Source organism: Centropristis striata, chromosome 11, assembly GCF_030273125.1.
Source record: "Centropristis striata isolate RG_2023a ecotype Rhode Island chromosome 11, C.striata_1.0, whole genome shotgun sequence".
Lineage (NCBI taxonomy): Eukaryota > Metazoa > Chordata > Actinopteri > Perciformes > Serranidae > Centropristis > Centropristis striata.
In genome coordinates, this window is record NC_081527.1 from 37,430,710 (window position 1) to 37,456,410 (window position 25,701).

Genomic DNA, 25,701 nt, shown 5'->3' on the forward strand with positions numbered 1-25,701 from the left:
GCAGAGCAGGTAGAATAGCTAACAGAAAAGTAGCGATTAGAGCAGTTCCTTAACCACACAAATGAAAAATAAATAGATGAAGATGATAATAATAACAATAATAATAACAAAAACTTTAATATAATTAAATAAATTCACCAGTATATTAAAAACTGTTGTCTGTAACCTCTTACCTCTTATTTCACTGTTGAACTGCCTACAAAAGCACACATAACCACATATATATATATATTATATGAGCACTTTTGTCCATTTAACATGACAAAAAAAATATCCTCTACATTTACAGCATTACTATAACATGAAAATAACTCATTTAACCACATTACTTAGTTTCACTGAAACCCAGCTAAATAGTTGAAGTAGGGATATTCAGAGAGCTGTAATAAAGACGGTAAGACTGCAAGATAATTGTAGGGAGGCAGGATAAATATGAGTTTCTGAGCAGTGGGGACTAAGGCAGCACTGTAGAAGGCAGATAGTGAATGCCACATTTCTATCCGTTTTAGATTACAGTGATATTATTTATATGCATGCTTGTCCCTCTGTCCTAAAACCACTTGATACAATTTATCATTCTGTTATTAGATTTATTACTGGCGATGGGTTCATGACCCATCACTGCATCTCTATCATAATGTTGGTTGGACTTCCCTGGTTCTAAGAAGGGAGCAACACTGTTTATTGTTTATTTATAAGGCACTACTAAAAAAAACTACCATTCTACTTATCGAGCCTAGTGAGCTTCAGATCTTTTAACTTTCCAACTCGTTCATATAACCCACTGGCTCTTAGATATAATAATATAATATCATATAACCCACTGGCTCTTAGATATAATAATATAATATCATATAACCCACTGGCTCTAAATATCCCTGCTATTAAAACGGAGGTCGGGAAATTCGCTTTTGTTTATTTCGCTCCTTTTAAATGGAATAATTTACTGTCACAGCTTCAGTTGGATACACTGATTCCTTTTAATCATTTTAAAGACATTCTTATTAATCTTATGAATTCTGAATGTGTATGTATGTATATTATTATGGATATGTAGTGTAATGTGTTAAAATTGTATTTGTACTGTAATCAGGGCGCCATTGGAAATGAGAGCTTACTCTCAATTGGCCCTCCCTGAATAAATAAAGGTGAAATGAAAGGCTGTCCAAGGGCTACGGGTTAAAGAAGACATGTAACTATGCTAACAAAATGTACTGACGCAAAACAAGATTTACATTCAACTTCAAGTTGTATGGTTCCCTGTTGGTACAGTCTGTCTGTGGCTCCATACGCTAGAGAAGAAGTAGAGCTGGGTCTGTCTCTCCATCCAAATATATTCCAAAAGATATAAAATATGAATGAATGCTCATACATGGACATCCACACACTGCAAAAAAAGAAAAGTTGGGTGAACTCAAAATTTCAAGGCAACAAACTTCGATAATATTTTAAGTTGGACAATTAAACTAAATATTTTAAGTTTTGTTTTTGAGTTTGCTCAACTCTGAATTCAGACGACACGTTTAGACGAGCGTTTTCAGGAGGAAATCTGCTGCATACGGTGACGCAAAAGTGTGTGAAATGTGATTGTATGCAGCCAGGCGGCATCACTTGAAGCCATAAGAGCATCTTTGGGCATGCAGAAGTTTTCACGCCACACATTTTCATCAGCTACTCCTTCCACAAAGTTCTCCACCATCACTAGATCTCCCAGGTCTCGTTCACAGCCGTCTGGCTCCTCCCACCAATCGCTGCATCCAGAATGTGATGGAGGTAATTCCAGATCCTTCTCTGTTCACTAATACTATCTGTACATATCCTGGACATTTGGTGGAAAGACTCCTGTAAGTTTATTAGAGCTGCCAGAGCAGCTTGAAGGTCCCACCATGGAAATAATCCCACGTTTCTTTATTTCCTGTCCTGGAGCATGTATGTGACGTAAACACATACGTGACGTGAGCAGATCAGATCAGAGTTTTGTGTCTTGTCAGTGTAGACGACACGCTACGGAGGAGAGGATTACACTTTTACACTCTGGAGGGTGGTTTCAGATTTTTGAGTCTTTAAGCCCCCAAAACGCCGTCACCGTCTAAACGAAAGGCACTTCACATAAAATATTTTGTCGTTTTTACCCGCAAGCGTCCTCGTGTAAACGGGGCCTAAAAGTTAAGTTGGAAAGACAAGTTTAAGTGATGGCTGTTTTAAAATAAAATACAAAATCTATATCAAACAGTGTGAATAGTAACATCGCAGTAATTATACTGGAAATATCAGAAAATATCAAATGGTATATGGGTTCTAATCTTAGACTTGTAGTCAATTAAATCAACTGAATTATTTTTTTAATGGCTGTTTTCCAACAATGATGTCAAAGCTCTGTATCACTTTATTCTGAACTTCTCCTGCTTTTTAATAAGACAGCTTTCTACAAAATAAACTTCACTTACAGGAGTAATTTCATGTGTTTTCATCATCTTATTGTCAGCAATCAAAGCTGATAAAAGTGACTCTAGACTGAGAGTGGTGGAAGAAGAACACATATTATATATGATATTGAAGTAAAGGAATGCATGAGCACATTGTAGATATATACTCTTTTACAAGTAAAGCTCCTTTTTTTAGGGAATTTTTGGAGCCTGTTGCAAAAACTAGATTGTAGTATCCAAGGTTAAAGTTTGAAGCAAGGTTATAATAGTTTTGGATTTTTCATTAGTTTTAGTTTTCATTTTGTTGTGAATTTTTGTTTTCAAATTCAGTTAGTTTTAGTTAGTTTTTAGAGTGAGTTTTCTAGTTTTAGTTTAGTTTTTTCTAGTTTAGTTTTTAGTTTTTTCAAATGCTTAGTTTTAGTTTAGTTTTTATTAGTTTTAGTGTTAGTTTTAGTTTTTTTGTAATGGGCTATGTGTTGGTGCCAGATTGAAAGAGGTCATAATAAATTTTGCCTTTATTTCCTTTGGTTTATCATCTCAGCCCCAATAAGGTTATTAACTCTTACAGTTCTGGGTGTTTTGTATTTTGGTTCTAGTGTAAACATCCCAGTCTCAGTAAACATATTCACCATGTGTTGCATGTTCAAATAGAAACACTGAATTATGAATGAAAAAAGTTGACAAAAACGAAAACTAAGGACATTTTCACTATAATTTTAGTTAGTTTTGTAACCAAACAATACAGTTTAAGTTAGTTATCGGTTTTTTAAAAAACTCTAGTTTTTATTTTTATTTCAGTTAACAACAAAAAGGTTTTTTCAATTCTAGTTTTCGTTATTTCGTTAGTTTTCGTTAACTATAATAACCTTGGTTTTAACTGCCTCATACTGTCCATGAACGCTAATCTCAACTATAAGTAAAGTATCTGCTGCTCTCTTGACCTTGAACATTAGAAATATCAACCTTATCTACTGCTGTCTGCCCCATGAGGCGATAAGAAACTCAGTCTGTGTGTGTGTGTGTGTAGAGCAGTGATAGTGCTTTCAGTTAATGGATCAATTATCTGTCTGTGGATATGATGGGATTCAATCAGATCGTAAAATAAGTGAATAAAATAATAAAAATCGTGTAACACAATTGTGTAATTTGGGTGAGAGGTCATTGTCTTATTGCTCACGTTAGCTAAAATAATCTTATGGATCTTGACAATTCTGATATGTTTTTAATATTGCTGATGTCATGTCTTAACCCATAAGAACCCACAGTGACACCCATGTAACAAACACTATAAATATTCTAGAACAGGGGTCTCAAACTCAAATTACCTGGGGGCCGCTGGAGGCAGTATCAAAAGGACCCAAAAAAAAGACACAAAATTACTAAAAAAGAAGACACAAAATGACAGAAAAAAATTAAATTTCTTAAAAAAGACACAAAAAAGACACACAAAATTACTTAAAAAAGACACAAAATTACTAATTAAAAAAAAAGACACAAAATGACAGAAAAAAAACTAAATTACTTAAAAAAGACACAAAATGACAGAAAAAAACTAAATTACTTAGAAAAAAGACACAAAATGACAGAAAAAAAACAAAATTTCTTAAAAAAGACACAAAAAAGACACACAAAATTACAAAAAAAAGACAAAATGACAGAAAAAAACTAAATTACTTAAAAAAGACACAAAATGACAGAAAAAAACCTAAATTACTTAAAAAAAAAAGACACAAAAAAGACAAAATTACTAAAAAAGACACAAAATTACAAAAAAACAAAACAAACAAGCATCATAAATATGTTCTGTGTGGTTCACTTGGTCTGTGATATATCCCCCATAACTTTCCTTGATGGATAACTGGGTCTGGGTTCTTATGGGTTAAGTGAGCAGTAACTCTCACAAATATTTTAAAACTTTTTTTTAATTTAAAGCCAACACAATTAATTAGAAATGACAATAGTGAGCCATCTCTTGTGGCTATGTGTTGGGTGCCAGATTCAAAGAGGTCATAATAAATGTTCCTTTATTTCCTTTAATTTATCATCTTATTCCCAATAAGGTTATTAACTCTTACAGTTCTGGGTGTTTTGTATTTTGGTTCTAGTGTAAACATCCCAGTCTCAGTAAACATATTCACCATGTGTTGCATGTTCCAATAGAAACACTGAATTATGAATGAAAAAAGTTGACAAAAACGAGAACTAAGGACATTTTCACTATAATTTTAGTTAGTTTTAGTTAGTTTTGCAACCACACAATACAGTTTAAGTTAGTTTAAGCTAGTTTTTATTTTTATTTCAGTTAAAAATGTTTTTTCAATTCTAGTTTTCGTTATTTCGTTAGTTTTACTATAATAACCTTGGTAGAGGTCCAACTGACCAATGCAGCGTCTATGTAAATAATCCCATTACGGGGCACCACTCGTATGTTTGGCTGGAAATAAAGGAGACATCTGATTGATATTCCAGATATTCCTCTGATATCTGACCTTTACCACATGAACATGTCATTTTGTACCTGTTCAAGTACAAAAACTAAGATTAGCCAATGAAAGATTTACTCATATTTTACTGTTCTTCCAAACAGGAAACATTACATTTTTAAGACAATGAGGAAAGCACAAAGAATGAGAAATCAGCTATAAAAACTGTTAAGCAAAGTTTTATACATTTAACATGAAGAAAAGGCAATGTGTTGCTACAGTGACTTATAAAACAGAAATATATGTGTCATTCGGTGTCAAACAGCATGCCGTTACACTGCAGTGCAGTAAAAGGAATACAAATGCAATACAATCAAATGTCAGGATGTATGTCATAGTTTTGTATGTGGGTAACAAACTTTACTTTTTCCCCAGAAATGTCATCCTGCTTCAAAAAAACAAAGACAGAAAGCAGGTTTTTAAAAGACACATTTTCAAAGAACCCTGAACTAAGAGGCCTCTCAGTCTATCTAAAGCAGTAGTTCTCAACCTTTTTGAGTCGCAACCCCCAATTTAAACATGTATGTTGTCTGTGACCCCCGCTCACTGAACACAATCTCACACGCACAGTTCAGATCATACAAACTCAGGAATTTGACACAAAAGGGCCCAAAAAAATGAAACAAAATGACCAAAAAAGACACAAATTGACCACAAAATGATAAAAAAAAAGACACAGAATGACCAAAAAAAATACAAAATGACCAAAAAGACACAAAATGACAAAAAAAAAAGCCACAAAATGACCAAAAAAGACACAAAATTGACCAAAAAAAGACACAAAATCACCACAAAATGATCAAAAAAGCCACAAAATGACCAAAAATGACACAAAATTACCCAAAAAAGACACAAAATGACCAAAAAAGACAGAAAATGACCCAAAAAAAAGACACAAAATCACCAAAAAAGACACAAAATGACCAAAAAAAGACATTAAATGACCAAAAAAGACTAAAACACATTAACACATGAACACAGTGGAGACAGAGCTGACTTCCTAAATGATTTGGCGACCCCCAGAAATCATCTCGCGACCCCAATTGGGGTCCCGACCCCAAGGTTGAGAATGGCTGATCTAAAGAGTCAGTCAGAAGGAGTTTTGTTGTGTTGTTGGCCTCAACATGGCTATAAACCTACTGTTCTCCAGACCCTAGACATTCAAAATCATTAACACTTTTTGATCTTTTTTAAAATACTACATTAAATGTAAACACAAAAGACTTTGTCAGTAGCTGGAGGAAATGTAATCATGCAGCTAAGAGGCTGTTTACTTGTCCATTTAAAGCAGAGGTCTCAAAGTCGCGGCCCGCGGGCCAATTGTGGCCCTCGTAACAATATTTTGTGGCCCTCACCTTAATATGAAAGTTTAATGTGAGTTTTATATGAATGGCACTTTACCGTGTTGTGTGTGGAATGTTATGTAATGTAATTTTGTGTCTTTTTTTGTAATTTTGTGTCTTTTTCCTAATAATTTAGTGTCTTTTTTTTTAGTAATTTAGTGTCTTTTCAGTCATTTTGTGTCTTTATTGGGGTAATTTTGTGTCTTTTTAAGTAATTTCGTTTTTTTCTTTCATTTTGTGTCTTTTTTTAGTAATTTTGTGTCTTTTTTTTGGTCATTTTGATACTGCCTCCAGCGGCCCCCAGGTAATTTGAGATTGAGACCCCTGATTTAAAGGAAAGAGAAACTAACATTTTTTGTTTTAATATTAAGTTACCTGCTTTGCTTGTCACTTTTGGACAAAATGATCAGTATCAGTTTCTATTTGTTTTTTCTTCCATCGAGCACAGAGATAGGTCAAGGTCATGTTAGTCCCACTCAACACAGACTGGATGCAAGAGGAAACTGCAAGTCTAGCTCCATCAAGTGGAAGAAAAAAAACACCTTCCAACCAGCTGCAGGACTCAACTTCTCCACAAGTTTGACTCTGGTTTCCCACACTGGTCCCAGTCTTGGAGATGTTTTGTTATTTGTTCTTATTCTCAGCCTCCAGTCTCACTCCTCACCCACACTGCAAAAAAAGCCAACTTGTATTTTTTGGCCTAAAACAGTGATTTAAGTTGGTAAAACTTGGAAATATAAATTATTGACATTTAGGGCAATAATGTAAGTTAGCACAACAAAGGAAGCCAGTTGTCTGCTCAAAAACAAGTTGGTGAGTTGTTGTTACTTATATCTTTAAGTTGGGGTTCACAACAAGGGACAATAGTTCTGATAACTCTTATTTCTTTGTTGGGAAATGTGGGAAAGCGGTGAAATTCGGTCATTAGCGAAAGCTAGCAGCTAACTGATGCTAGCGGCTAACTGATGCTAGCGGCTAACTGATTTTAGCGGATAACTGATGTTAGCGGCAACTTACAGTTGAGTTGACAAAAATCTGAATTCAGAGTTGAGCAGACTCAAAAACAAAACTTAAATTATTTAAAATATTTAGTTTAGTTGTCCAACTTAAAATTTTATCGAAGTTTGTTGCCTTGAAATTTTGAGTTCACCCAACTTTTCTTTTTTTGCAGTGCAGATCCTGCTAAAAATCTCCAAGTAAACTTATACTAGTTTTCTAAACTACAAGGAAAATTGAAGTAACTGTAAGTAAGTAAATAAGTAATAAAATTGAGCATGATTCAATACATCTTTTTAAACAATAATGTGATATAAAAGCCATTAGAAATCATGAATCACATGCTGCAGAAATAAATATGTACTTGTGCTCCGACAGACCAGGTATGTGGTCTGATTTAGTATCGCTCATACCAATAATACAACGTACAGTACAGGCCAAAAGTTTGGACACACCTTCTCATTCAATGTGTTTCCTTTATTTTCATGACTATTTACATTGTAGATTCTCACTGAAGGCATCAAAACTATGAATGAACACATGTGGAATTATGTACTTAACAAAAAAAGTGTGAAATAACTGAAAACATGTCTTATTTTCTAGTAAGCAAAGGGTGGTTACTTTGAGGAATCTAAAATACAAGACATGTTTTCAGTTATTTCACACTTTTTTGTTAAGTACATAATTCCATATGTGTTCATTAATAGTTTTGATGCCTTCAGTGACAATCTACAATGTAAATAGTCATGAAAATAAAGAAAAACGCATTGAATGAGAGGGTGTGTCCAAACTTTTGGCCTGTACTGTATCTTTGTTTGATTCATTGAGCCTTCATAACCATTGATTCATAACCCACTATATCACTACGTGCTAGCTCGCTAACTTTACAGTAACCTTGTTAAAGTCTAGTTGGACACGTTTGTTATGTTTCTTAACCAACTAGTAGCCTTGTCAGTAGAGAAGAGACTCAAACTGTCCATGAGTTCATAGAAGAGCTTTTGGCTTGTTGGAAGATGAATTATATCGGTTCACTTGTGATCGAGCTAGTCAAGTTTCCACTCTCTGTGCTAAGCTAGGCTAATCTCAGCCCACCTCTCTCTGTGCTACACCCTCCAACATACACTACCGGTCAAAAGTTTTAGAACACCCCAATTTTTCCAGTTTTTTATTGAAATTCAAGCAGTTCAAGTCAAATGAACAGCTTGAAAGGGTCCAAAGGTAAGTGGTGAACTGCCAGAGGTAAATAAAAAAAGGTAAGCTTAACCAAAACTGGAAAATAATGTACATTTCAGAATTATACAAGTAGGCCTTTTTCAGGGAACAAGAAATGGGTTAACAACTTAACTCTATGGAGTCTTGGGCTATTTTGTCCATTTTTGAATTCTTTTCATGTCTTTGTAAGTAATTTTGTGTCTTTTTTTGGTCATTTTGTGTCTTTTTTTTTTGGTCATTTTGTGTCTTTTTTTAGTCCTTTAGTCCAACATAAAATGTGATTTTGAATCTTTTTTTTAACTTTCAAAACACTATCATGCTCAATAAAGAATTTTAAATGTTGCAAATATGCATTAATTTCAGAGAACACTGAGACATTAAACTGCATCGTTTTCAATTAAATTCTGGAAAAGTTGGTGTGTTCTAAAACTTTTGACCAGTAGTGTATGTTTCCTCTGATCGGACTCAAGAAGATTTCCACATTTTGTAATGTTCCTGAAACAGAAAGCTTATGGTATATGGTTCCACTTGTAGACAAGCATGTTCTGCAGTATCATGTACAAATGAGAAATATGAAAAAAAACAAAGAAAACAAAGAAAGAAAGCAGCGAGTGGAGCTCTAGTGGACTGCCAGGGCTCAGTTCATGCTCGTACCCCTCACCTCATTTGGCAGCAGAATCAGTAAAATAAAAATATGCAATAATTCAACAGTTTCAACAATCAATGCTTAAAAGTCATTAAGAGACATTTGTCAATTATGTTGATGCAAAAATAAATAAAAGTGTGACGTTTCCTTTCTTTCCATTCTAAGTCCAAACAAACAAACAAGCAAGCCAGTCAGAGCGCGCGCGCACACACACACACACACGCACACACACACCAGTTCATCACCTTGACTAAAAGAAATTTAAAATAAGGCAAAAGTCAACATATGACATTAAATACTTAAAAAAAGATGAAATCACATTGCGTCGTATCAGTGATCATTACCATTAATGGCATAATTTTCTGAAATACCAGCACATTGCAAGAAGGCAATAAATATAAATTAGATAAAAATAAATAAATAAATAAATTTAACTGAAATCAAAATAAAAAAATGTAAAAAAAAAACCAATACTACACGCACACACACACACGCACGCACGCACACACACACACACACACACACACACACACCAGTTCATCACCTTGACTAAAAGAAATTTAAAATAAGGCAAAAATCAACATATGATATTAAATACTTAAAAAAAAGATGAAATCACATTGCGTCGTATCAGTGATCATTACCATTAATGGCATAATTTTCTGAAATACCAGCACATTGCAAGAAGGCAATAAATATAAATTAGATACAAATAAATAAATAAATAAAATTTAACTGAAAGCAAATTAAAAAATGTAAAAAAAAAAAATATACTACACGCACACACACACACACGCACACACACATGCACACACACACACACACACACACACACACACAAGTTCATCACCTTGACTAAAAGAAATTTAAAATAAGGCAAAAGTCAACATATGACATTAAATACTTAAAAAAAAGATGAAATTACATTGTGTCGTATCAGTGATCATTACCATTAATGGCATAATTTTCTGAAATACCAGCACATTGCAAGAAGGCAATAAATATAAATTAGATACAAATAAATAAATAAAATAAATTTAACTGAAATCAAAATAAAAAAATGTAAAAAAAAACAATACTACACGCACACACACACACACACACACACACACACACACACACACACCAGTTCATCACCTCGACTAAAAGAAATGTAAAATAAGGCAAAAGTCAACAAATGACATTAAATACTTAAAAAAAGATGAAATTACATTGCGTCAGATGTGTATCAGTGATCATTACCATTAATGGCATAATTTTCTGAAATACCAGCACATTGCAAGAAGGCAATAAATTATATAAATTAGATACAAATAAATAAATAAATAAATTGAACTGAAATCAAATAAAAAAATGTAAAAAAAAAAAACCAATACTAAAATAAAAGCTATAGAGCACATTCACTCATTCATGGCCTTTCAGTTGATGGAGCGTCCTCTACGCCATCTGAAGGCTGTCATCCTGTCACACTGTCCGTTGTAAATAAAGTTAAAGGAAACCACATTGGCTCTGCTAGGCAGCACGGCGCCCTGTGCTGTAATACCCACACTGTAATGCTATGGTGTCCATTGTCCATAATAAAGTTTTTAAATAAACCACTCACAGCACATTCTCAAGGTTTCACACGTGGTGACCCCCACTACGACTCCCTATGCTTAGAAAACTACGTACATCCTACTGTCATGTGTCCGTGTGGCGGAGCGGCTCAGATGAACCACTCCTTCTTGCTCTCGTCAATAGTTTCAGTGAAGGCGGGGTCATTGACGATGATCGCCGCGTCGGCGCAGTCTGCCGAGTCGGCTCCTTTGGCCTCGTTGGTGTGGTACGAGCCTTTATGGCGGAACATGTGGCGGATCACAAACACCATGATGCAGAGGACGGTGAAGATCACCATGGAGATGATGCCTGTAAACAAAGACAACGTGCACTTCATTTATAGTAAACTGGAAGGATGAAATGTGCCGTCGGATGTTTTTGAAGCTGACGAGAGACGCAGGAATCAAACAATAGTAGTCTAGACGGAATCGTCCAAAAAGTGAAAGTGAGGAGCATTTATGGGTACAAGTCGGGAACTGGCCTACTTTACTTATTTCAAGGGTGCTGAATCAAAAAAAATGGTTCCTAAGCGAAATTTTGAGTTTTTGACCTTCTCATTTGTATATCAAAATGGCATATATATATATTTTGCATATATATATATATATATATATGCAAAATACCAACTTTTAAGGTGAAATTAAGCATTATTTGTGTCATTTTTTAAGGTCGACATAAATATTCAATCAATATTACTTTTAAATGTTCCAGTTGGTATTTTGCATATATATATGCATAAAAAAGACACTGAGCCTCCACTATATCCTTGCTCTGACTCTAGACTATAGATCTAGAAACTTAATTTCCTCATCTTTGATTGCCTACTTACAAAAAAACTAAGGGGAAATGGTCCAACGACTGAGCAAGATGGGCAATTTGGTGGCCATTTGATACAAATTAGAAGGTCAAAAACTCAAAATTTCGCTTGGGAACCATTTTTTTTGGACTCAGCACCCTTGAGATATGTAAGGTAGGCCGGTTCCTGACTTGTACCCATAAATGCTCCTCACTTCTTATAGAAGGCCTTTATTCTGAAATCCGTCTAGACTATAGTACTCCTCGTGCCCTTTGGACATTTTTAGAGCAATTTCTGCAACTACAACAGCCATTATTCTTTTCTCTCCATCAACCCCATCTGAAAAGGATCTGTGAAAAACCTCCCAGAACTCTTTGTGCATAAATTCACCTCAGAGGATAATAAGACCCAATCTTAACAGACAGACAGAAACAATGACAGAACACCAATCTCTTGCAGCAGCACTATGCTGCCCTACAAAGCAAAAAGGCAGTAACTAGGCAGAGTGCAGAACTGAGAGAAATTACTTTAAAGTTATCCTGTGAAGTTTAGAGATGGAAAGACTAACTTTTAGAAATAGGGAACAAATACATATTTGGTCATCTTGTGTCTTTTCTGGTAATTTTGAGTCTTTTTTGGTCATTTTGTTTCCTTTTTTTGGTGATCTGAACTGTGCGTGTGAGATTGTGTTCAGTGAGCGGGGGTCGCGGACAACATGCATGTTAAATTGGGGGTCGCGACTGAAAAAGGTTGAGAACTACTGCGCTAGAGTTTTGCTGTGGTTTCTGTTCCCAACATGCCTCTCCACTAGCGGAGCCAAATGCTTCTGATGGATGTCCACTTCTGTCTTGATACAGGTACAAGCCTACATTCTCATGATAAAACTCATTATATTTTCTATGTTTGCTTGATGTTGATGGAAACAGTATTATGTGGGTTGCTAATAAGCGGATACGTCGTTTTGTAGTATTTGTATAAGCTCTCAAATACTTTTTGAATTTAATTTCTATCTGCTAGAGGCTGAAAATCTGTTATTTAGTAGAAGCGTTGACACTTCTGTTGAATTTCCAGAAAAACTTCAGGTTTTAGGGGCTGATTTTAAAATCGCCCAGAGGTTTTACAGGCAGTTTTAGGCCTCAATGGGTTAAGGACTGTTTCCAGCTGCAGCTCACACACTTGCTGGTTGGAAGTTACATTTACCTCCAATTATGGCAGAGTTGCGATCCACTCCATCACCAATGGCCTTTTCTTCACTAAAGGGGAAAACAGCTCCAGCTGTGGACAAAAAAATTGTCATTTCTTTAAATTCTGACACTTCACTGTTTGAAATGTTGAGTTTTTGTTGTTTTGTTTTGTTTGTCTGTGTCTGTACCTGGTTCTTTGTGCCATGGGTCACTGGCCGAGGCCATGGGGGAGATGGTCAGGGGAGAGGCTCCACAGTTGGATGGGACCAGGATCCCGTGGGTGCTGACGGGTGCTGCCAGGCCGGAGCGCAGGGCAGCTTTCAGCGGAGCCAAACTGTTGAGCTGAACTCTTGATAGACAGCCAACGAAGCCTGGTGTGTTGTAGCGCTCGATCAGGATGGGATCAATCTGTCCTGTTTCTACAAGAAACACACAACAAGAGCTTTATTTATTATGTGGTTGACTCTTCACCTGGAATTGCCTTCTGTTGCACTATTGCAGGGGTAGGCAACCTGTGGCTCTGGAGCCACATGCGGCTCTTCAGGGAGTCTGCAGTGGCTCCCTGTGGCTGTGAAATTTATTTTCACCATTAAATTTATTTTTACCATTAATGAAATGGTTATTTATTTACATATTAATTTTAATTTATCATTGGTTTAGTCCCAAAGCAATTTGTATTCTTCAACTGTAAAAAAAAAATGTATCTTTTATACAGCACTGAAAACATTTTAGTCACCAAAAATATGCACCATAGCTTATGAAAAGTCTACAGCTCAGTGCCTTAACCTAAATTTTTCCAACTTCAAGTCTAGTTTTGAGTTTCTCTAACTAGACTAGCTTTTAATTCCGAATCTCCTGAGATATTTCTTTGGTGTCCAGCCTCTTATTTGCACTTGGGTCCTTGCTATTAGTAATGCTGGCTGGCTGATTTAGAGTTAGTTGGCTGGCTTATCTATAGTAAGGCTCATAATAAGGTTTGTGGCTCCATTACGACATTATTTCTCTTTTTTTGGCCACCAATGGCTCTTTTCTAAGTAAAGGTTGCCGACCCCTGCACTATTGTTTTGTTTGTTTTATCTTTAGATATGCTGTGATCTGTTGTATGTATGTATGTGTGTTGGAATGTATTTTTTTAATGTTTTTTATACACCTAGACTGCAAACAAATTGCCCAAGTTGGGGCAAATAAACTATACTTGACTTGACTTATCTTCTCCAACACTTTAACAATCATACAAAACTTACCAAGAAAACTTGTTTTGTAGAGTTGCCTTGAGAAACTTTGTATCTGGAGTTAAATGTTCAGGAGCTAAAGCTTTTTTACATTTGTAATTGCAACAATTATCTGACAGAAATGCAGGGCTGCCAATATTTTTGGCCATGATTGTTAATGGCATCAGTCACATCTGGTGGCAGTAGTTGGTATAGCAGTCTGATTCGGCGTGTTGCTTAATGTCAAAATGGTTGAAAAGTTTAGACCCTAGATTCACAACACATAAATCACACATAAAACACAAAAATCATTTATAATGTGGCAAAGATATTTTCAAAAACAGAAGAAGTTTATCACACAAACTGCAAAGATGCACACACATTTAAGTGTAAGCAGCCACAACAGCAACAACATCAGATGTTCGCTTCCTCACAACACCTCAGACTGGAGCTCTGCTTTCAAATGGAAGGGATGATGAGAATGAGTGGACAGAACTTAGTCTCACATGGGCAAAACACAGCTACTCTCCTCCACAAACATCCTACTCATCTTTACTTCACACTTACCAAAGACCTTTCCAAGGAAGATGCTTTTGATCAAGTTTAACTGGGTGTCGGAGGCTTCGGGTAGGGTGTATGTGGACACTGGGTAGTGGTCCAGCTAAAGAATGTGGACAGAGGAGAGGTACAAGTCAAAGATTTTTCAAAGAAAATATAGTCTGTAGAAATGTGTTTTAAAGTCAACATTTTGGGACTTAAATTAAGGGGAAACAATGCATGTCACTCCACCTCAAAAACAACTAACTGTTATTAATGCATTTCTTTTTATTTCCTGTCACAGTCAACAAAAGACAAGATATAGCCCGTTAATGAATCAGATTTAGTAGTGTTAGTAGGTTAGTTAGAGCTTCAGACAGAGACAGGCTAGCTCTGTTCCGCTGCTTACAGTCTTTGTGGCGAAAATTTATATTTGTCCAAACAGTGGAGTGGCAGGAAGCACTCACCTGTAGCCGTATCTCTCTTAAGTTCCTGGTGATGTTGACAGTATGTGGCTGTCCGTTGGCCAGGTTACGATGGTCAACGTCTATGGTGTAAGGTTCTGTTAGCCCCCCGAGACTGTAACGGATCTGGAGAGTACCTGAACACACATGCAGAATGCATTTTAATAACACAGGAGAATGATGGAGCAGCGGTTCATATCTGGAGTAGAGTGTGGATGAGCTCACCATTGTGTCTGAGCACCACAGCGAGGTAGTCCTGGGTTCTGGAGCTGATGTAGACCAGGATGCTGGGAGCACTGGAGGTGCTGAAGCTGAACACCAGCTCCTCCTGGGTCAGATTGGACTCCCGAGGAACGCCAACCCCTAAAACGCTCTTCGTGTCCTGCAGGGGCAAAGTCTCCGTCTCTGGCAGGAAGTCGTAACGCACCAGGGTTCCTGTCTCAAAGTACCCACCCACATCTAACACACACACAGAAGAAGGAAGGTTCATTAACCCTTTGATGCACAACATGGGTCTAAAGCAGGGGTCTCAAACTCAAATTACCTGGGGGCCGCTGGAGGCAGTATCAAAATGACCACAAAAAAGACACAAAATTAAAAAAAAAAAGACACAAAATTACAAAAAAAAGACACAAAATTACAGAAAAAAACGAAATTACTTAAAAAAAGACACAAAATGACTGAAAAAACACTAAATTACTTTAAAAAGACACAAAATGACCCCCAAAATACACTAAATTACAAAAAAAAGACAAAAAATTTCTAAAAAAAATAATAAAAAAAAAAGACACAAAATTACAAAATAAAGACACAAAATTACACTACATAACATTCCACACACAACACGGTAAAGTGCCATTCATATAAAACTCACATTAAACTTTCATATCAAGATGAGGGCCACAAAATATCGTCACCAGGGCCGCAATTGGCCCGCGGGCCGCGACTTTGAGACCCCTGGTCTAAAGTGACCCGACTAAGTTTTTATATATTCTATGTCTTTGCAATAAATAAATTTCATCATTCAGTATTGCAGGTTTTCTCTCAAATAACTTGTATTTGATCATCATAAATCCTAGTTTTTTGTTTTCATTTCTTACTTTTTGAACAAAACCCTTTTTTTATCACTATGTTTCTAATGCACAAGGTCATTTTTGACCCATGTTGTGCATTAGAAGGTCTTTATATGTTGTCATCAATTCACCAATCACCAATTTAAAACCTGACAAAGAAAACACAAATATTAACTATCCTATTTTGTTAAACTGGTGTTTTTCCAATGGAGATTATTATTTGGTGGCTCTAATAAGTCTCAAATGTTAAAATATATGATTTTCCAATGTAATCTGGTGGTTCTAACAACTCTTTTAAAGTTAAACCTTCAAAATAAGACAAACACAGTTACACATATACTCAAATTGTTAATTTAGTGTATAATTTTTTGTATCACTACGCTTCTAATGCACAAGGTCATTTTAGACCCGTGTGTGTAAACTTGATGTAATAATACAAAAACTATTTTTCTTCATTAAGTATGAAAGGAAAAATGGATATAATGATCTGTTATAATAAAAAAAGATATTCAAACACACAGCCAGCATTAAATAACATAAGAAATAAATGCGGGTCATTTTTGACTCATGTTGTGCATTAGAAGGTGTTTATATGTTGTGCATCAAAGGGTTAAAAACATCTTAACATTGCTGATCACTCTTTGTTGCTTGTTGCTGCAGCTAATCAGATGCAATAAAAGGCGGCATCACCTAATCTAACATGATGTAAACTCCTGAATCCCACTGAGTGCCGTACCGTCGGTGCAGAAGGCTCCATCGTATGCAGTCAGGGAGCAGTCACACTTGTATCCGTTGTACTGCTCCACACACTTCCCTCCGTTCCTGCAGTGCATCCCGTAGCTGTTGCAGTGGCCCTTGCAGCCTGGATTGACCCCTGGTGAAACCTGAGCCCTCTCCTCCAGGTCAAAGGTCACACCGTTGATCCTCAGAGCCCGCATGCAGCCCAGGAAACCCCTCTGACCACTGGAGGCTCCTGGGAAATGAGAAATGAAGCAAGCCTTTAGTTTAGTCAAAGCACTGAAGTCTGCAGCAGTTTCATTCATGCTTCACAGCTACTGGCTCAACAGCATCTGTGTAAAATCAACTCACAAAACTATTATAACCTTGGTAGGGAATTCACTGTTCCAATGAGGGTCCTCACAAAGATAGAAGTAATTAGTCAGGCGGCTTAGCTAAATAAAGGGGACATGCCGGACAAAAGCACCACATTTTTTCCACATGCTCTCTATCACCATAGGTTTCAATTTTTGGTAGGAGCCACTTCATCAGGATTGCGGATCGGAGATGGCACCCATATAAAGTATATGAGAAACAATAGATCTTCCAAGCCACTCAAAAGGTCAATCTTGGTGTCAAAATATACGTTTTCTGGGTCAAGGAATCATTTAAAGCTGTTGAGAATATCACTAGATGATTATTTGATCAAATAGAAATGTTCATTTTCACCCAGACTGGTAGGTCTTCAAGTGCTGTAGCAGGGAATCCTAACTTGAAAATGTTTGGAATCTATGTTCACGGGAGAGTGCGGATTAGCTGGCATGTACACTGCTAAATAAAATCAAGGGAAAGCTTTAATCTCATGTCAGATCTTGTATATAAATTTTGCCCAACAGAAAATGTATATTTTGACACCAAGATTGACCTTCTAAGTGGCTTGGAAGATGTATTGTTTCTCATAGACTTTATATGGCTGCCATCTCCGATCTGCAATCTTGATGAAGTGGCTCCTACCAAAAATTGAAACCTATAGTGATAGAGAGCATGTGGAAAAATTTTGGTGCTTTTGTCCGACGTGTCCCCTTTATTCTTAAATCTGGTCCCAAGCCGCCTAACTAACAAGAATGTGTGTGTGTGTGTGTGTGTGTGTGTATCTTACCAACATACAGCTCGCTGTAGAACTCCAGCTTGCTGTGTCCCTGTGGAGGCATGTGTCTGACCTCTTTGTACTGTCCGTTCAGCTGCAGCACGGCTTCCTTGATGTTCTTCTCAGCCTCCACATGGTGCCACTGGTCATCGTTCAGAGGAACCCGCGAGTGAACGCTGAGCTCCACCCGCTCACTGCCCACGTCAAAAGAGAAGACGACCACAGAGCCTCCTGGAGCAACGGGGTCAAAACTAAACATTAGGAACAATTTAAGACAATTTAAGTAGGGGTGCACCGATCGATCGGCGCCGATTTCCTTAATTTTGCGGGATCGGCGATCAGCCGATTCTTTTACGTCAAACCGATCTTATCTACCTCAGAGGCCGGCTCGTTAAGAAGAGCCACCGTTAGCGGCAGCTAGCTACAGTTAGTTCTGTAGCAGTACAGTGTGTATGTGCTAACAAGCTAACAGTTAGCTCTGTAGCACTCTCTCTCAGTTAGCTCTGTAACACCTCCTGCTGCTGCAGGAGGTGTTCAGTTCGCGATCTCTGTTTGTTTACAACAAGCACCGACACTCTGTTTCTTTTTCTACAGTTTGGCATCTAGCCGCCACACTGTATCATCAAATGCTACGCTGCCCCCGTGTGGAAGGCTCCAGTAATACAACTTTTTTTCCTTCCAGATATGATGAACTATTCGATTTTTTTGATTTAATGACTATTCGAATATTCGAAAATTGATGCCCATCCCTAGTTGTATGTATGTTGTACTATAACGAAACCAACGACACTTTATTTATGGTTGCAGTTCTTTTGTTAGTTTGTCCTGTAAAATGTTGCTATTTATTTTAAGTTCAGTATTTTATTAACTATCTCAGGCATTGTGGTTTCTTTTATTTGTTAAAGAAAAATACTGCTGTGTTATTGTTTTCAATAAAATAAGATTCAAACATTGAAGGTTCAGTTAGTTCAGAGTTATAAAAAAATCGGTATCGGCCAAAATCGGAATCGGCAGGTCAGGCTTTTTAAAAATCGGGGATCGGCCAGAAAATTACAATCGGTGCACCCCTAAATTTAAGACTTTTAAGAAGGTCCATTCATGATTTCTTATTTGTTTGGAAATACTGCAACCTCTAAAACTAGACCTGCATTCAGGTATTAACAGGTCCAGATGCAGGTTGAGAGTGAGTTTTTAATCATTTTGGGACTTTGAGACGTGATGAATAAATCTCGGGTGAAGATTTTTGATAACAATTTGATTTACATTTTTTGTAATTATAAAATATTCTTATATTGCAATGTATGCTTATGTGGTAAGACTTTAGCACCCAGTTATTAAAAAAATGTCAGTAAAACAACATGAATATGATTACTTAGGTACTTGGAGACATTTTGAACAAGAACATTGTGGATTTCTGGCAAGAACTTTTGTGCTTGAAGGTTTTTGTGGTTGCAGTTCTTTTGTTAGTTTGTCCTGTAAATTGTTGCTATTTATTTTAAGTTCAGTATTTTATTAACTACCTCAGACATTGTGATTTCCTTTATTTGTTAAAGAAAAATACTGCTGTGTTATTGTTTTCAATAAAATAAGATTCAAACATTGAAGGTTCAGTTAGTTCAGAGTTATAAAAAAATCATGAAAAGGCGTTACCAAAACCTTCAAGCACAAAAGTTCTTGCCACAGACAAAAATAGTTGGCAAATAGTGTGGCTTATCAACATTGATGCCAGGAAATTACTCATATGAAACATGATAAAAATGCCAGAATACATTGGAGGAACCACACACATTGGAAAGCACAACATAGCGTCACATCTATATGCATTCATTGGATAAAAATGTTTGGTAATGCTTTATATTAAGGTCCTTGTAATAACCATTAATTAACAAGTAATAAGGCCCTTGTAAGTCCTTACAAGATGCTTATTAACATTATTGTGTGTTTATAAGCTTATATAAGTGTTAATAATGGCATTACAAACACCCATGACCCACCCATTATGTCTTTGCCATGCCTTTATTAATCTTATTTTGTTTGCTTATTGATATTAAAATATACTTTATTGCTCATCTATTATAAGTTAACTATAAGTTAACTATGCTTTTTGCTACTACCGGATCTAAAGCGAGAACAATGCCTTATTACTTGTTAATTAATGGTTATTAAGGACCTTATTATAAAGCGTTACCAAATGTTTGACTTGTATCTGAACCGGCAGTCTTTATTCATCCTTGAGATGATTCTAAATGTACAGACTCACCTCTGAGTTCAATGTGGAGGAAGTCGGTGGGTCCCAGGTTCTCCAGAAAGACTCCGTGAGTGGATGAAGTCTTAAAGTAGAAGGAGATGTCAGTGCTGGTTTCTCCTCTGAAGGAGGGGAAGTGGAGGTAGGAGGCCGGGCTGCTGAAGGAGGCTGCGTTCCAGAAGTTCCCTTCAGAAAACAGCAGGAGGAGATGGAGAAGAAAAAAAAACATTCTGTTACCATATTAAACATCTCATAGAATCTGTTGTTTATTGTGTTTATTGTGTGTTTTTATGGGGTTGGGGGGGGGGAAACACTCACGGTCCCCACGGCATCTGAGAGGCCCGACTGTCAGCTTGGCTTCAGATCCAGCTCGACTCGTATCACCAACCACAACCTGACTGACGGGCAGATGGTCTTTATACACCAACAAGCCGTCATCCTCCCTCCTACACACACACACACACACACACACACACACACACACAGAGAAAAACAATTTCCGATTCCATTATAATTGGTAGTAAATTTGCCTGTATTGCATGAAAATAATATTTACTATCCGTTTTTCATTTTTTGTAATTTGGTCTCAGATTTAGATATTCTCTTCTATTCTATTAGTCAAAAAGGCTGAATTGGTGTTTATTAATCGTCATTTTTATTGTTACCGTGATAAATACCAGAAATTATCGGTATAAATGTTTTAGTCCAAAGAGCCCATTCCTAGTGTGAAGATACTAACTGTGTAACTTTAGGCTGAGCAATGCTCCACTCACCAACCGCGCAGGTCAGCATCACAGTTGCAGTAGTGCTTGGGGTCGGTACAGTTGTGTTCGATGCCACAGGAACACTTCTGTATCCCTGGTCCGGACCCCCCCCAGTAGGAATGCCTCTCGTGGGCTCGTCCTACCCACCAGGTGAAGGGAACGCCATCTGACAGTCAAACCAGCAAGTTTACTTTACCTTTCATTCAATAACATGTTTGAAATGGAGAATATTTGTACAATGATATACAGTATTAGACTAGCCCCGCTACAATCGCCGCTACTATCCCCGCTACTAGCCCCGCTACTAGCCCCCGCTACAATCGCCGCTACTATCCCCGCTACTAGCCCCGCTACTAGCCCCCGCTACAATCGCCGCTACTATCCCCGCTACTAGCCCCGCTACTAGCCCCCGCTACAATCGCCGCTACTATCCCCGCTACTAGCCCCGCTACTAGCCCCCGCTACAATCGCCGCTACTATCCCCGCTACTAGCCCCGCTACTAGCCCCCGCTACTAGCGCCGCTACTAGCCCCGCTACTAGCCCCCGCTACTAGCCCCGCTACTAGCGCCGCTACTAGCCCCTCTACTAGCCCCTGCTACTAGCCCAGCTACTAGCCCCTCTACTAGCCCCCGCCACTAGCCCCGCTACTAGCCCCGCTACTAGCGCCGCTACTAGCCCCTCTACTAGCCCCTCTACTAGCCCCCGCTACTAGCCCCGCTACTAGTGCCGCTACTAGCCCCGCTACTAGCGGCACTACTAGCCCCGCTACTAGCCCCGCTACTAGCGCCGCTACTAGCCCTACTAACTACGTTGCAGAAGCAGATTTGAGCATTTTAGTCTCAAAGTAGAGATGGGCTAGTCTGGCTATGTAAACCATAGATGTAAGCATCCATCTCTGTTGCTCTACTACGTCATCTGGTATAACTGATCTGATTGGCTAAGAGCTACCTACAGACGCTTTGATAGACATTCTAAGCGTCCAATAAACGGCTCCAGAGGATCGTAAACCACACCTCCTCTACGGAGAAATGAACGGCTGGTTGCCAGACTAATCTCATTTGTGATTAGTCTGGTGTTAGCCAGGCTAGCAGGCAATGGTAATGGAGTGTGATTTCAGCCATTTGTTGGTCAGACAACACCATCAAATGGGCTCAGAAAATAAAGAAAATGCTTCTTGAGGCTTCATTAACACACCACTACCTGCTTTATAGGATTTGCAAATCTGTAAAAATAGTGAGAGAGAAATTGCAGGTGAAGCTGATGATAGCTGTGAGGAATACTTTACCAGGAGTGTTGAGCAGACGAGACATTTTGCAGGCATAAGCAATGTACTGTTCACAATGCTCTGCACTGCTGGTAACGGCCAACACCTGGACACACACACACACACACACACACACACGCACACGCACACACACACACACACACACACACGCACACACAGGAAAGAGAGAACTTCTATTATTACATACAGCACGTTTCATTTTTAACTCATGGTTGTTAGTCGCAGCTATTTGGAGATGATTACAATTCATCATGCAAATAATTTGCCACCACAGATATTTTTTTGTTGTCTTTTGTTTCCCTTTATCAGGCAAACTGCAAGGCGAACTATATTTGGTAACTTCAGGTAATATTTCGAGAAAAAAGTTGCAAATTTACAAGAAAAAAAGTCGCAGATTTAAGAGATTTAAAGTGGCAAATCTGTGCGAAAAAAGTCGGCGATTTACGAGAAAAAAGTGGAAAAAAAGCAACTTTTTTTTCTCCCAGATTCACCACTTAAAGTCACTTTTAAACATGTTGACAGACACTTATTCATTCATTCCGTTTTTTGGTGAATTTAAACTTTAACTAACTTCCATTTGTGGCTGTATCCTATAACTATTAGCACCAAGACACAAAACACCTGATGTGAAGTGAACTCAGTGCTAAACTACACTTACCAACAGAAAGTGTGTGTGTTGCAGGTGAACTACTTAAAGTCAGTGTGTGTTGATTTATTTACCTGTTCATCAGTCACATTGTAATTGATCTGAAGCACTGCTTTCCCCTCCTGGTCTGCACGTGTGACTAATGTCTGAGGAGACAGGTTGTTCTTCAGCGTGGTCCAAACCTTTTCCTCTAAAAGACCAATAAATAAATAAATAATCAGTCATCAATAGTGCCCACAACTTCTTCAGCAAAGATTCTGATTTACAATATTTTAGCAGATGCATAATAACATAAACATCATCCGGAAACATTACTGCAGACCCCTCACATTTAAAAAAAACGGTCTAAAGTCTCTGATGAGCAACACTCAGCACCACTGTGTCGGTAAAACTGGAAATATTTATTTCTTCTGTACATATTTTTCTTAACCTGATGATTGAACATATTTTTTCTTCTTATGTCTTTTTTTTTTTATATAAATTTTATTTATGCAAAGTTTTGGCACATATATACACTACCAGTCAAAAGTTTTAGAACACCCCAATTTTTCCAGTTTTTATTGAAATTCAAGCAGTTCAAGTCAAATGAACAGCTTGAAAGGGTCCAAAGGTAAGTGGTGAACTGCCAGAGGTAAATAAAAAAAGGTAAGGTTAACCAAAACTGAAAGATAATGTACATTTCAGAATTATACAAGTAGGCCTTTTTCAGGGAACAAGAAATGGGTTAACAACTTAACTCTATGGAGTCTTGGGCTATTTTGTCCATTTTTGAATTCTTTTCATGTCTTTGTAAGTCATTTTGTGTCTTTTTTTGGTCATTTTGTGTCTTTTTTTAGTCATTTTGTGTCTTTTGGTGTCTTTTTTGGTCATTTTGTGTCTTTTTTTAGTCCTTTAGTCCAACATAAAATGTGATTTTGAATCTTTTTTTTACTTTCAAAACACTATCATGCTCAATAAAGAATTTTAAATGTTGCAAATGTGCATTAATTTCAGAGTACACTGAGACATTAAACTGCATCATTTTCAATTAAATTCTGGAAAAGTTGGTGTGTTCTAAAACTTTTGACCGGTAGTGTATGAGGAAAGAATAGTATGACAGGTGCATATTTCCCTAACACAGAAGCTGCTGTCTCATTGACAAACACAGCTCTTGACTGATTTACACACAGAGACAGGAAGACATTGTGTGGAGTGGAGTAAGCAATGCTACAAAACACAAGAACAAGCACTGACTGAAGCTCACCTGTCATGTCACAGGTGACTTTAAACGGGGTGATGGGTCCGCTGCCGTCTGGGTCGATCCAGTAGCTCCCTGATCCTTTCCTCTGGTGTTTATACTCCTCACAGGACTGCTGATACATCGCTGCAAACACACACAAAGGCCTCATTTATCAATCAAGAAACCAGCGTATAAATCATCTTACAACAAGGGTCACGTGTGATTCTTCACACAGCGTAAGAATAATCTGGTGATGATTAATGTGGCAGCTGAAAAAAAGTGTCATTTAAATATGTTGGAGCTATTTAGTTCTTGTTAGTATTTAGTTGTCTGTTTAGTTTATTATTAACAATGAGTATTGTTTGATTATTCTAGACGTTTGTTTATTTTGATAATATTTTGTTTTGCTAGTTAATTCTTTAGTTTAATCATCATTATTGTTTAGCACGTTTCACGTTTTGTGCGTTTGTTTTGAAAATGAGGGCCTAAGTGTGTGTGGGTGGGCACAACTTAAGGAACACACAGCACATGGCTTATACAGTTGGTGAGAAAAGCTTATTAAAAGTTTATTTAGAGTCAGTGATTACGGTTAGGGTTAGGACAAGGTTAGGCTAGTAGTAGTTAAAGTCTGGGTTAGTATCCAAGATTCTATGCAAGCTTATGTATTATAGTATTTTATTCTATTGTATTTTATCGTACTTGAATACCGGACTGCTGTGACAACCGAATTTCCCTTCGGTGCTGAATGAAGTGGGCTGGGCTAAGCTAAGCTAAGCTAAGCTAAGCTAAGCTAAGCTAAGCTAGCTATCTATCTATCTATCTATCTATCTATCTATCTATCTATCTATCTATCTATCTATCTATCTATCTATCTATCTATCTATCTATCTATCTATCTATCTATCTATCTATCCATCCATCCATCCATCCATCCATCCATCCATCCATCCATCCATCCATCCATCCATCCATCCATCCATCCATCCATCCATCCATCCATCCATCCATCCATCCATCCATCCATCCATCCATCCATCCATCCATCCATCTATCTATCTATCTATCTATCTATCTATCTATCTATCTAATTTCCCTAAAAGAGAAAGAAGATTGTGTCTGTGTTTGTGCAAAAACTTACAGGTATGGCAGGTAGCTCCAGTGTATCCAGTGCCGCTACAGTTGCAGCTGAATGTATCCCACGTCTGAGAACAGCGCCCATCGTGCTCACAGTGGTTGGGAACACACCTGACATGAAACACAGACGGACAACGGAAGGAAAACTCATGTGAACACAGACAGAAACACAGCAGACCAGCTTCAGAGACACAATATCTGCTGTGAGGCACACCAGCCACCAAATCAGGCATATAATACGCCTGGATTTTCTCTTATTTTATGATAATCTTTATAGTTTAGACGGATTTCAGAAAAAGGGCCTCCTATAAGAAGTGAGGAGCATTTATGGGTACAAGTCAGGAACCGGCCTACCTTACATATCTCAAGGGTGCTGAGTCCAAAAAAAATGGTTCCCAAGCGAAATTTTGAGTTTTTGACCTTCTCATTTGTATCAAATGGCCACCAAATTGCCCATCTTGCACAGTCATTGGACCATTTCCCCTTAGTTTTTTTGTAAGTAGACAATCAAAGATGAGGAAATTAAGTTTCTGGATCTATAGTCTAGGGTCAGAGCAAGGATATAGTGGAGGCTCA

General features: G+C 37.5%; 1 protein-coding gene and 1 long non-coding RNA gene across 2 annotated transcripts in view; one reads left to right on the forward strand and one right to left on the reverse strand.

Annotated features, from left to right (window-relative positions):
- LOC131979916 (uncharacterized) overlaps positions 1-8,674 on the forward strand; it is a 37,120-nt gene extending 28,446 nt beyond the window's left edge. Inside the window, exon 2 of the long non-coding RNA XR_009395159.1 lies at positions 8,566-8,674. This is a non-coding gene — a long non-coding RNA (uncharacterized LOC131979916). The remainder of the gene's footprint in view (positions 1-8,565) is intronic.
- Positions 8,675-10,276: 1,602 nt separating this feature from the next.
- Positions 10,277-25,701, reverse strand: part of cntnap2b (contactin associated protein 2b) — a 36,456-nt gene continuing 21,031 nt past the window's right edge. Inside the window, exons 11-25 of the mRNA XM_059343954.1 lie at positions 25,130-25,236; positions 24,016-24,135; positions 22,847-22,962; positions 22,127-22,211; positions 20,850-21,006; positions 20,395-20,522; positions 20,092-20,262; positions 17,844-18,062; positions 16,704-16,940; positions 15,120-15,353; positions 14,898-15,031; positions 14,461-14,554; positions 12,871-13,101; positions 12,699-12,773; positions 10,277-11,011 (exon numbers count right to left, since the gene is read on the reverse strand). Of these exons, the coding sequence (XP_059199937.1) occupies positions 10,812-11,011; positions 12,699-12,773; positions 12,871-13,101; positions 14,461-14,554; positions 14,898-15,031; positions 15,120-15,353; positions 16,704-16,940; positions 17,844-18,062; positions 20,092-20,262; positions 20,395-20,522; positions 20,850-21,006; positions 22,127-22,211; positions 22,847-22,962; positions 24,016-24,135; positions 25,130-25,236 (2,308 nt within the window). The 3' untranslated portion in view covers positions 10,277-10,811. The remainder of the gene's footprint in view (positions 11,012-12,698; positions 12,774-12,870; positions 13,102-14,460; positions 14,555-14,897; positions 15,032-15,119; positions 15,354-16,703; positions 16,941-17,843; positions 18,063-20,091; positions 20,263-20,394; positions 20,523-20,849; positions 21,007-22,126; positions 22,212-22,846; positions 22,963-24,015; positions 24,136-25,129; positions 25,237-25,701) is intronic.